Here is a 13879-nt window from a genome sequence, read left to right as displayed (position 1 = left end):
ATATTATACTGAGCGCATTTCCCACATTGATAAATACAAATTACTTTGTGTCTGCTGCATCTTTCAGTTCTTTTAAATCAAGGCTGAATACTTTCTTTCTTCTTTGCTGCTGCCTTTTATTAAATCAAATTTGAGGCTTTTGATTAATTCCTCGCTCTGCACTGTAACTTTTATTCTTGTATTTTATCTGTCTTATTCTATTTTAGCTTATTTTCTATTCTTTTATTATTTTTAATTGTACTTGAATGTCCATTTATAATGTGTTTCTTCCTCTGTCCATTCACCCGCAACACCGGGTGCTCCTCTCTGTCATCTGCCATTTTTCTTTCAGCAGTGCAGCGACCGCAATGCATGATGGTATATATTCCTTGGTTAGTGACCATCGGTTGTACACTACTTTTCACGATGCATTGTGGGATACTATGAGTCCGTTATATAGGGTGTAATAATTCTCACTATACATTCGGACAGCACTACAAAATGGCAAACTCACTATATAGTCCACTCTGTAGCGAGTAGTGACTGATTTCGGACACAGAATTAGTCAGTCACTGATTTTTCAAAATGCCTTTGGAAGAGAAACCAGAATTAAATAGATTAAGCAAAGATTGTCCAACAATAGTAAAAATCACATGAAGGGACAAAGAACGGAACTATAAATGTTTGATTTGAATGAACGAGATGTCTAACAACAGGCACGGCTTTGTGCCTGCTGTTTGCCATGCTTATTGTTTGGAAGAGACACAGTACAGTTATGGACTAGAAAATGTTTGTGGGCCTTGTGTGTTAGGTTTAAACTGGAGGGAGATGAGCATGGCTGGCTGGACTTAAATGCTGAAACTGGAGAGTTGAAAACCAAAGCAACGATGGACAGAGAAGTGGTGGATCAACTCACTGTCCGAATCATCGCATATGAGTCAGGTGGGAATGAGGCCACAGAATATTGTTCAACCTTACATACTGTAAGTACTTCTGAAAGGTCAATGTCTTTATACTGGGTGCATCAAATATCATCTGCAATGGGCTCCAAGTTTTCATTTCAACCAAACTGGAACCATTCTGCCGATTTGAATCAGTTGATCTTGGTTTTCAGTGGACTTGTGGGTGTGGTTCCTGTTTGATTGGAAAAAAAATCGTGCAATCGTACCAGCCGTTTATGGATGAGATTGGACACCACTGCTTTATACTAAAACTTGCTGTGACCATAAACCCAAAATGCTAAAGCAGTTAACAGCAAATATCTTCACAGGCATGATAACCAGTGCAAGACTTTCTAGCTAGGAAATCCACAAAATGTAATAATGTCTGACGAGTTAAAATATGCAGTACCAGTCAAAAGTTTGTACACCCCACTCATTCATAGGCTTTTCTGTATTTTGATTATTTTCTACATTGTAGGACAGTACTGAAGACATCAAAACTATAAAATAACAGATGAGTAGCATGCTATAGATGCACAATGGTGTAACATAGGGAAAAAAATTAAAAATTCAGATTTTGATTTTATGTACTGAAATAACTATTAGGCACAATTTTTACAATATCTATATAAATGAGTTGTTTTTACCCATTTTAACCTTGAAATCAGCATTTTAATGATTACCCATAATGCATTGTTTATCGCGCTAAAACAAGCAAAAACGTCATAAGACAGTGGAAATACTACCTTTACTACCTTCACGTGGCATCTTTCTCGATCGCACGCGCCTAGAAGCGTACCTTCTAGAACATTCCTGGGTGGTCACGGACTGTCACGTAGCCTAGTTTGGTTGTGAAACTCGCTAGGATGGAGTATTTTCACGAGTTTAGTGGCAAACTTTTGCGCCGCAATTTCTCTTCTCGAAATCTGTAACCTGAAACCCTACAAGAAATGTTTCATAATGTTTGGGATTTTGAAAAATGCTTCTAGCGAGTTTATTTCGCTGTATTTTTCCGTGAAACTTGGCATAAATCATCCTTAAGTGATGAGCGTGACATTGTTATTTTGGTATGGGTCACGGAGTTAGTTGGAAGCGGGAGAAATGAGTTTCTCAACTACAGCCGCACTTCTCACCATAGATGGCTGGCGTGTTTCACAGCGTTTGGGATTTACTAAATCGACTAAATCTCTAGATCTACTGAAGCTACGAGGATATAAATCACCAGGATTCAAATTTACTGGGTGAGAAGTATTATATATTTTTTTGAAAGGTTTATTACAAGTCCATGAAAGTTGGAATTGTTCGTGAAGGGGTTAGTTAGATTTTGGTAGCGTGACACGCACAACAAGCAAAAGAAAAAACAAATTTTCTTCCGAATTTCCTTGCTTTATCAAAATTATTTTTTGATACATTAAAAGACTGTGTTTATAATATTTAAGTGATTTTTTTATTATAGAGAATATTTGATCAAAACTTTCAAAACAGCATTCAAAGTGATTTTTCACAGGTGTAAATGTTACGCGTGACGTTCATAATTACGTTAAATTTTAAGAACTAAAATTCTGTTACAAATTCTAGATTTGTGCTATCATTCTGGGGTTTTGCTGAATAATACTTTAGGGAGTTCTCTTACAATGCTGAAAATTCAATGAGTTTTGGTGAAATTCTAGAAAAGTTATTTACATTTTAACGCGCCTGATAGCGATTGTGCTCACACAGCGTGCTACTCATAACATGGAACATACATAGAATTATGTGGTAAACAAAAACAGTTTAAAAACCCCCAAACGTTTCATGTTTTAGATTCTTCAAAGTAGCCAGCGTTTACCCTGATGACGCTTTGTACACTATTGGCATTATCTTAACCAGCTTCATGAGGTCATCACCTGGAACGTGTTTCAATTAACAGGTGCCTCGTCAAAGTTAATTAGTGCAATTTCTTGACACCTTAATATGTTTGAGATCAAACAGTAAATAGTGAACTAGATAGAGACTGTGACTAAAGTCACAGTAATTTGCGCTAGCTGACCTTTGTCACTTGAAGGTCAAGGAAAAGTTGCGCCCTACCGCTCTGAACAAAATAAAAAAAAACTAATTGAAAAAATCATGGAAATTGACAGAGTTATAAGTGATTGAAAGAGAGCCCGTTTTTCATGGATCATTCCGAATTGGTGATCAGGATCAACACCAAAAGTCATAGCAACGTAATTCAGCCCAGAGGTATTCTTCATGTGAAATTTGGTGGTGATTGGTTGAAAATTGAGGGAGAAATAGCATCCTAAAAAATGTTAGGAGAATAATAATAAGAAAAACAATAATAAGAATAATAAAGTAGAAAGATCCTGAGTGAGAGTAAGAATTTGTTTTACCGCTGTTAGCGCAAATTAATAATAACAATACAGTAAATGGCCTGATTCCACAACTGGAGTAATCCATATTATGTCAAGAGCCACTCACCTAAGTAAAGAGAAATGACATCCATCATTACTTTAAGCCATGAAGTGTCTTTTAATTCATAAAAATAAAGAAAACCATCGAATTTGAAGGTGCGTTCAAACTTTTGATTGGTACTGTAGCTGATTTCAAATGTTTTATTTACAGAGTTAAACATAAAAATAAGTTTTTATTACCCCTAGTTTTATCATTTACCTATTGCTTTTTATTTTTTAGTTTCTCACTTTTCCTACTCAATCAACTTCAGAATATTAAGCCATTTATCTACAGTATTTCTCTCTTTATGCAATATTTCCTCATTGCATATAATGGAGAGAGGGGTGTATCCAAACCTATCCAGGTGCCAGGTTGATCCATGATGATGGACCAGAGACTAGAGCAGTTGTCATATTGTCAGTGTCGATCAACAAACGTGTCAACGTCCTTGTCTTTGTCCAGCAAGATGTTACTAAGAAGCACTGAAATTTGGAAAGCTTCCAAATGACCCCATTCCCAATCAATGTCAACTTCATTTAAAGATGATATCTCAAACATTTTCAAAAGTCAAAGTCCCTCCCATACCAGGAACTGGTCTTCCCAGGCAGTCTCCTGTCCCAGTACTAACCAGCTCTTGAGGTGCATGAGTGCGGTGCTGATCTCCGTTTCTATAGCCCTTGGCCTCTCACATATTATATAGTTTGGGTTACAGTGGGGAGGGCTAGTCCTCTGGTAATCTCGAGAGTTTGACTCCCTACTCACATCTGTATTGCAGCGTGCCTTGCCAGATGGCAGTAGGTACCATTTTTATGATGGTCTTTGGCATGACCCGACTGCGAGTAGAACTCGGAATCTCCCAGTCAAGAGGCAGACATGCTAACCACTAGGCCAGCTTGTGGTTTTTAAGAATTGACTACACCCTAATTCAGATTGCCTTCACTTGTGGTTTTAGGGAATCCATATGCCATATTATCCTGTTAATCTGTTGACTCAACTTGGACAAACTTGACATGTTCAGCCTGATTTCTTCAAATATAATAAAATACAGTGTAATCTGGTAGATTGAATTATTAACATGCATGTTCCTGTGTTTGTGGTCTATCAGAGGGTCAGATGCAGCAAACTGAGAGGGAAGTGTCCATCCAGCTGATGGATGTAAATGATAACTATCCTAAGCTACAGCGCTCTCGAGGATTCATATGTGTGAAGAAGCCAGAGCCCTTGATCTTAACTGCTGTGGATGGAGATGCTGAACCATTTGGAGAACCCTTTACCTTCACTTTGCAACTGACCAACCGCAAATCTCAGAACTGGGCACTTGTATCTGTAAATGGTAGATGGACTGTTCACTTAGCTGATGATGAAAGTTCAAGATAAACGATTACAAATGTAGCCATTAACACAACATATAGAAAGAAATGGCCTGTCATGTTTCTTCTGGACCTACCAAAAAGAGGAAAGCTATTGATTTTTGTTTTGTAGGCACCTCAGCTAAGCTCACGCTGAAGAAGAAGCCCACCAGTGACCAGACCATCAGCATTCCTGTCAACATCAAGGACAATGCAGGGATGGGTATTACACAAAAGATCGACGGTAAGGACTTCTTTTTAGAAATTTCTCAGTCTCTTATGTTTACCAATTATCTACAGTTAATACCTTGTAAGCTGTAATGGTGCTTATGGTTGTGTCTATCTATCTATCTATCTATCTATCTATCTATCTATCTATCTATCTATCTATCTATCTATCTATCTATCTACAGTTCGAGTATGCAACTGTACTCAGATGGGTTACTGTTTTATTGCGCCAGAGAGTCCTGCTTGGAAGTTTAGCCTGTCCACTACAGTGGGCATTCTAGGAGGAGTTTTGGGATTTATCGGTAAGCTACAGCATGTATATATGAAGTAGTGATTTAATTTGCCCGTTTTATATGTATGTGTGTGGCAGGCTGTGGAAACCTTTCACACGACCAATTTTGACATCTCATCTCATTATCTCTAGCCGCTTTATCCTGTTCTACAGGGTCGCAGGCAAGCTGGAGCCTATCCCAGCTGACTACGGGCGAAAGGCGGGGTACACCCTGGACAAGTCGCCAGGTCATCACAGGGCTGACACATAGACGCAGACAACCATTTACACTCACATTCACTCCTACGGTCAATTTAGAGTCACCGGTTAACCTAACCTGCATGTCTTTGGACTGTGGGGGAAACCGGAGCACCTGGAGGAAACCCACACGGACACGGGGAGAACATGCAAACTCCGCACAGAAAGGCCCTTGCCGGCCACGGGGCTCGAACCCGGACCTTCTTGCTGTGAGGCGACAGCACTAACCACTACACCACCGTGCCGCCCCCAATTTTGACATTTTATCTATATATAGTTTTGAAAGCTGCATGTTTTCCTGAACTGAAATATGTTTCACTTTTGCATGTTTTTGAGTGAACGTTAAAGTTCTAGCATTTTAAAGTCTCCCAGAAGTGAAAAGGGTGAAAATTGCATTTAAAGATTTCATTCTAATTCTACCGAATTATGCATCCACGACCATTACATTTATAAACTAATGTGAAACTATCGTATGTAAAAACATTACTACCAAATTATCAATTCATCCTGGAAAATGAGTTCTCACTCTGATTATCTGCATCATCCACATTAGTCTCTTCTCACAACCTGAGGTATAAATTCACTTGTTGCATTTGAACCTCGTCATCGCTTCACTCAACTGATCTCTATTCAGAACATTGATGAGGAAATAATTGCTGACTAATTCACTCAGTTCTGTTCTATTGGATCAATTTTTGCCTTTTTCACACATGAATCATTTTCCAGCCGGTAGTAACTGAATTGATTATGTCCATTTCACTATGGAATGTACTTATCCAGACTTGTGAGAAAAGCTAACTTACTAGCAAGGTTTTAGATGTCTTTAGGCAGACTGACTTCGTTTCCTGCTGTGCGTGTTAAACTTGCTCCTTACAAAGCATTGCAGGCAGATGCCAAGGCAAGCATAAAAAGAAACCTAAATAAAATATCTCCACATTGTTTTGGTAAAACGTATTTATGTCAGTGGCACGGTGATGTAGTGGTTAGCACTGTCACCTCACAGCAAGAAGGTTTTGGGTTCGAGCCCATCGGCTGACAGGGGCCTTTCTGTGTGGAGTTTGCATGTTCTCCCCGTGTCTGTGTGGGTTTCCTCCGGGTGCTCCGGTTTCCCCCACAGTCCAAAGACATGCAGGTTAGGCTAATTGGTGACTCTAAATTGACCGTAGGTGTGAATGCGAGTGTGAATGGTTGTCTGTGTCTATGTGTCAGCCCTGTGATGACCTGGCGACTTGTCCAGGGTGTACCCCGCCTTTCGCCCGTAGTCAGCTGGGATAGGCTCCAGCTTGCCTGCGACCCTGTAGAACAGGATAAAGCGGCTAGAGATAATGAGATGAGATGAGATAATACAAACCCCATTTCCAGAAAAGTTAGGATATTTTCCAAGAAGCAGTAAAAACAAAAAATCTGTGATTTTGCTAATTCATGTAAACTTAATTCAACTGACAAAAGTACAAAGAAAATATTTTCAATGGTTTTACTGACCAACTTAAGTTTATTTTTTTAAACATAAATGAAGTTAGAATTGGATGCCTGCATAAAAAAAAACAAAAAAAAGTTGGGTCAGAGGCATTGTAATATAATACCATTATATTACATCACCTTTCCTTTAATAACACTTTTTAATTGTATGGGATCTGAGGATACTAATTGTTACAGTTTTGCAATTGGCATTTTTGCTTGATGCAAGACTTCAGCTGTTCAACAGTCTGTGGTCACCGTTGTCTGATTCTCCTCTTCATGATACACCATACATTCTCAGTAGGAGACAGATCTGGACTGGCAGCAGGCCAGTCAAGCGCACACACTCTGTCTATGAAGCCAGGCTGTTGTAGCCCGTGCAGAATGAGGCCTGGCATTGTCCTGCTCAAATAAGCATGGATGTCGCCTTGATGGCAACATATGTCTCTCTAAAATCCCAATATACGCCTCCACGTCAATGGTACCTTCACACACATGCAGCTCACCCGTGCCATGGGCATTGATGCCCCCCATACCATCACAGATGCTGGCTTTTGCACCTTTCTCTGATAAACTGGATGGTCGTGTTCACCTTTGGTACGGAGAACTCGACGTCCGGTTTTCCCGAAAACAAGATGAAATGTGGACTCATCTGACCACAGCATTATCTTTTGGGCCATCTGAGATGAGTTCGGGCCCAGATAAGTGAGCAGCGTTTCTGCATATAATTGATGGATGGCTTCCTCCTTGTGTAATACAGTTTCAGGTTGCATTTCTGGATGCAGTAACAGACTGTGTTAAGCGACAACGGTTTTCCGAAGTACTCTCGAGCCCATGTGGCTATTTGTCACATTAGCATGATGGTTTTTCAGGCAGTGCCTCCGGAGGGCTGGAAGGTCACGCACATTCAACAGTTGTTTCCGGCCTTGCCCTTTACACACTGAGATGTCTCTGAATTCCCTGAATCTTTTCATAATATTATGGACTGTAGATTTTGAAAGACCTAAAATCTTGCGTTGAGAAATGTTTATTTTGAATTGACTGACAATTCTCTCACGAATTTTAGTGCAAAGGAGTGAGCCATGACCCATCCTTGCTTGCAAAGACTGAGCCTTTGGTGCTGCTCCTTTTATACTCAGTCATGTTACTAATTAACCTGCTTATTGTGGAATCTTCCAAAATGGTGTCACTTGAAGATCCTATAAAGTTTTCAATCTTATTTTGCTTCTGTCCCAACTTAGTGTGTGTTGCAGGCATCAAATTCGAACTCCGGTTATATTTACAAAATACAATTAAGTTGGTCAGTAAAACCATTTGAAAATCTTTTCTTTGTACTTTTGTCAGTTAAATAAAGTTTCACATGAATTAACAAATCACAGGTTTTTATTGTATTTTGGAAAATATCCTAACTTTTCTGGGAATGGGGTTTATAATAATAATAATTTAATATTTGTGATGTGGTGTTAATTTGTTGGTTAGTGCTATATTTTTTTTTTTATGCCTGGGGGAATGATGTCACACAGGGACATTGCTAGTACGGTTACAAAGGCGTTTAATAGGAAACGAAATTTTCAACATCAATTAAAAGGGATAACAGTCAGGACTGACTTATCTCCTGAAAACAAAAGAGCAAGTGCTTCTTTTCTCACTCACCATTTTCCAGTGAAGTAAATTATCATATTATTGAGAAATTTAGGGTCTCCTGAGTATCAGAAAAACGTTCTCATCAGGAGATCATGAGTTCGAACCCATGGCCAGGAGTACAACCTGTGGCCAGAGTGTAAAACCATGCCCTCGGAGTAGGAGGGGTGGCAAACTCTCTCTCTCTCTCCCCCCCGTCAATCAGTACAACACTAGCCCATTATGGGTGTCTGTTAAATCTTATATGAGGAAGAGCTACTAGATAGCACTTTTCTCCATGTGTGTTATGCTGCTCTGTGACGGCATGAGCAGCAGTTTGAAAAAAGATGTTGATGATTGGCTTCTCATGTCTCAGAGGAAGCATTTGCTAGCCTTCACACTCTTCACCATAGCTGTTGTATGTCAGAGAAAAATGTGAAATCCAGTATAGAAGTATTGGAGAGAGTAAGCACTGGTCTCTGTGTCTCAGAAGGCAATTTCGCTGCACTGCTATCGGCTGGTAGTCGAATGGCATTGTGAGGAATGCAGGAAACCGTTTACCAAAGTGTAAATAGACCAACATGTCAAAGTTTAAAATAAAGACGTCTAAGAATTTCATTACAAAGGAACCTTGGATGTCATTGAAGATCACACATTAATTATAATTAAGTTATTCCACGAAATCGAGTTGTACATGAGCTGATAGCCGACGAGGCATGTAGCACCGAGTTGGCTATCAGCCATGTACGACAAGACTGATTTTTTTTTTTTTGTATTTTTGGGGTTTTGTTTTCAAGTGGGTTTTATTTCATCCTCAGTTGGTTCAGCAATACTCTCCGCCATTTTGTTTTTCTCTACTCATGGTATATGAGCCGATAGCCTAGTAGTAGCCAATCGGACCGCGTGATTGCTCATATTCAATGAATGTGGATAGAATAAATGATTAATATGCAAGTTATTCATGGTACAGTTTTCCTTTAATCTTCTACATGTCAGTAATTAATGAATATTTCTGTTGCATTACAGTTTTGCTCCTGGGTTTTTTTATATGCCGCACGAAGAAGAAAGGGAAAAAGGAAACAACGACGGCTGATGGGGAAACCAACGCCATGCTCTAGATGCCATTCTCAGTTACACACACCGGATTATTCAGTTCACATGCAGTGTTGATAGCGCATGGTCTCTTTGAACTCTGTTTTTTTTGTATTTTATTTGGCAGGTAATTTAAAGTTTAAAAAAAAAAAAAGTGTTGAACTATGTAGTACTGGGACACACTTTAGGGCTGGAATTGTCCATTTCTGTTTTAAAGAGAAGGCGCCGGATCGTATCCAGGTGACGCTCCCATGTCCTGTATTAGGCTTTCTTAAACATCTCAATTAAATCACGTTGATTAATATTAAATGTTTAGCTAACTCTTAGAATAAAACAGAATTGCAAATGACCTGATTTAGCCAAGAGTTTGACATAACACTCCATCATATAATTTCTCCATCTGTAATTCCTCACTCACCAGTGTTTTTGCTGCTGCTGATTTTGGTTGTGGATTTTCTGTGCGTGTGTGGTCAGTGAAAGTTTATACTACATTAATGTATGCTCTGTTAAAATACAACTGCTTATAAATGGCGTATTAAATATAATTCACAATACTGTAATGCTGTGTAGATTAATATATTTATTCTCATGAGCAGAATCATTCAAAACATGACAATTTTATTCCTCCCAAACCTTGGTTCAAGGCAGAATTGAGAATGAAAATCCAAACCTTAATGTACTACATTAACTATAAGCAGGAGATTTGGGCTTGTCTCAATAAACATCTGCTTTGATAGAGATGATGTTGTCATTATTTATATAATGGTATCACAAACAGCAGTGTGTCTAAATATACAGAACATGACTATTAAATACAATAGAGCTTTTGATCAGTTCATGTGAATACATTGATGTGGATGAATATGAAGTATGCTCAATAATTAGAAATAATGAAATCTCTTACAGGCAGCACAGTGGTGTAGTGGTTAGCGCTGTCGCCTCACAGCAAGAAGGTCCTGGGTTCAAGCCCACCGGCCGGTGAGGGCCTTTCTGTGTGGAGTCTGCATGTTCTTCCTGTGTCTGCGTAGGTTTCCTCCGGGTGCTCCGGTTTCCCCCACAATCCAAAGACATGCAGGTTAGGTTAATTGGTGGCTCTAAATTGACTGTAGGTGTGTATGGTGGTTTCTCTCTGTGTCAGCCCTGGGATAACCTGGCGACTTGTCCAGGGTGTACCCCGCCTCTCTTACCCATAGTCAGCTGGGATAGGCTCCAGCTTGCCTGCGACCCTGTAGAACAGGATAAGTGGCTACAGATAATGGATGGACGGAAATATCTTCCTTGGCTAAAACAAATGTTGAAAAAGCAAATTGTACTATTCCCCCCCCCATGTTTTTACTTGGCATTTTAACTTTTATATCTTTTGGAGACCAACCTATCCATTTATGTCCTCTGGAATGGACATTTAGGATTTTCTTTCTTCCTTTCATTCATTGTACACTTTTGCAGCCTTGGGCCTAAAGGAGTGCCGGTTCGATTCCCAGGGCCGGTAGGAAAAATGCAAGGAAAAATATGAGTTGAGTGAATGAACAGCACTTACCCCTCCCTCTGTATCATGGCTGAAGTGCCCTTTTTGCAAGGCACCTAACCCCCAACTGCTCCCCGGGTGCTGTAGCATAGCTGCCCACTGCTCTGGGTATGCGTGTGTTCACTGCTTCAGATGGGTTAAATGCAGAAGAAGAATTTCACTGTGCTTGAGTATACACGTGACAAAGGCTACTGCTTTTTCCTGCTATTAATTCCTGCTGTACACTAAAGAGAACATCAGGGTTTTCCAATTTCCTCTTCCTTTCTTCACAACATGGCTTCTGTTGCAACAAACACATTTTACAGAAATAAAAAAAAGCATGAAAGAATTTGTTAGTTATTTTTATGATATACATATATTAACATCAGAAATTCTGCTGTGAGAGCTGAGACCAGTTTTAATTACCTGTGAATTGCAACTCCAAATCAGAGAAAGTTGGGACAGTGTGGAAAATGCAAATTAAAAAAAAAAAGCAGCGATTCCTAACTTTAGGCCACACCAATTTAATTAGTTGGTTCTCAGATTTTTTCAGGAAAAATATGAAGCGAGCGTGTGAAATAAAAAATGCTCTGATGGTAAAATTAGGGGTGGAAATAGAGGGCTTTCATAATAGAGAAACAAAAAGACAATACATTACATTACGCATTACAAGGTCATTTTTTTACTCCGATGTCATCAGAAATAGCCCTGGAAACTCAAAACAGCTCTTCACTGTTAACCACCTTCTCAAGCCTAAATCATCTTCATCTACCGGTGCAACAGAAGAACAGTGCAATCTCCTCATGGACTTTTTCACCTCCAAAATTGCACGCATTCGTTCTTCCCTTCCTGGTCCCTCTACAGATACTACACCCCTAATATGTGCCATCACCCAACCCCTCCATTGCTTTCCCCTGGTCACGTCAGAAGAAGTGCAGCACATCATCATGAAGATGAAACCCTCCACCTGTGCACTGGACCCTCTCCCATCCTCCCTGGTAAAAACCCATAGCACTGCCCTCAAGCCACTGATTACTCCTGTTATCAATCACTCTCTCCAGGCTGGTTTCATCCCCTCCGCTTTAAAAAGAGCCATTATCAAACCACTCCTTAAAAAGCCCACTCTTGACCCAGAGGTCCTTTCAAATTATAGGCCTATTTCCAATTTCCCTTTCATATCTAAAGTGCTTGAGAAAGCAGTGGCCACCTATCTTCAAAACCATCTAAAACTCAACAACCTCTACGAAAAATTCCAATCCGGCTTTTGCTCCGCCCATAGCACAGAAACTGCCCTTGTAAGAGTCACAAATGATCTCCTGATGTCATCTGACGCTGGTTCTCCATCTCTCCTCGTCCTCCTGGACCTATCCGCCGCATTTGACACAGTTGATCACAACATCCTACTAAACAGACTCAACCTTACCATCGGAATCTCTGGCACTGTACTCAGTTGGTTTCAGTCATACCTCACTAACCGGACAGAGTACATCTCCATGGGCCACTCCATCTCAAACCCTCACACAGTCACCTGTGGTGTTCCCCAAGGGTCAGTCTTGGGCCCTATTCTCTTCATCCTTTACCTCATTCCCCTTGGTCAGGTCATCAGTCATCATGTTTTTTCATTCCACTGCTACGCTGATGACATACAGCTCTATGTCAATGTCAAACATGCAACTCCACCCTCTTCATCACAACTAGCCCCGTCCCAACTTACCATCTGTCGGGAGGAGATTAAGGCATGGATGGGGCAAAATTTCCTCCAACTCAATAGCGCCAAAACTGAAGCCATCCTGGTTGGCACTCCTTACCAGATTCAATCATCACCTATACTCAGCATTGACTTCTCTGGCTCCAACATTCCCCTCTCATCTGTAGTCACCAATCTTGGTGTGAAAATGGACCCCCAACTTACCTTTGAATCCCACATAAACCACCTCTGTAAGACTGCCTTCTACCACCTCAGAAATATCTCCAAACTCCGCCCCATTCTCTCCTTCTCAGATGCCGAAAAGCTAGTCCATGCCTTTATCTCTTCCAGACTGGACTACTGCAATGCACTTCTCATTGGGATCCCTAGTAAGAGCCTGCAATACATCCAAAACTCTGCAGCTAGGATCCTGATGAGAGTGCGCAAATACGAGCACATCACCCCTATCCTCCATTCACTCCATTGGCTTCCTGTCTCTGCCCGCATCCAATACAAAGTTTCCCTCCTCACACACCAATGTATCCATGGACATGCCCCCTCCTACCTCAAAGAACTTCTTCTCCCACATAGCGCACCACGCTCCCTCCGCTCCATTCACTCAAACTCTCTCCAGATCCCTAGAACCAGGCTGAGGACAATGGGAGACAGGGCCTTCTGCACTGTTGCACCTAGGCTGTGGAATGCCCTCCCTGACACTCTGAGGGCACCATAGTCCACTGACTGCTTTAAAAGACATTTAAAGACATTTTCTTTTTAATAAAACTTTTAGTCCCACTTTTTAGTAGTTTCTCTTTTTAGACTCTAATTTCTCTTTTTAACCTGTAGCCCTTTGAGATCTTTGGATGTAAAGGGCAATATAAATAAAATGTATTATTATAATATGGCTCTTTTAATAGCTTATCTTATTTCCACTCATATGCATTAAGGGCTAGCTCTGGCTGCACATCTTTTATCAGGCAAACCAGTAAACATATAGGCTAAATAAACGATTGAATTACAGTCAATTGAACATCTACATGGTTAGCGCTGTCGCCTCACAGC

At 40.3% G+C, this 13879-nt stretch overlaps 1 protein-coding gene across 1 annotated transcript in view; it reads left to right on the top strand.

The window, feature by feature from the left end:
- Positions 1-10152, top strand: part of cdh17 (cadherin 17, LI cadherin (liver-intestine)) — a 33386-nt gene extending 23234 nt beyond the window's left edge. Inside the window, exons 15-19 of the mRNA XM_060900917.1 lie at positions 791-921; positions 4456-4683; positions 4833-4943; positions 5113-5229; positions 9561-10152. Of these exons, the coding sequence (XP_060756900.1) occupies positions 791-921; positions 4456-4683; positions 4833-4943; positions 5113-5229; positions 9561-9652 (679 nt within the window). The 3' untranslated portion in view covers positions 9653-10152. The remainder of the gene's footprint in view (positions 1-790; positions 922-4455; positions 4684-4832; positions 4944-5112; positions 5230-9560) is intronic.
- Positions 10153-13879: the final 3727 nt, after the last annotated feature.

Source organism: Neoarius graeffei, chromosome 19, assembly GCF_027579695.1.
Source record: "Neoarius graeffei isolate fNeoGra1 chromosome 19, fNeoGra1.pri, whole genome shotgun sequence".
Lineage (NCBI taxonomy): Eukaryota > Metazoa > Chordata > Actinopteri > Siluriformes > Ariidae > Neoarius > Neoarius graeffei.
This window is presented reverse-complemented; position numbering and strand designations above follow the sequence as displayed.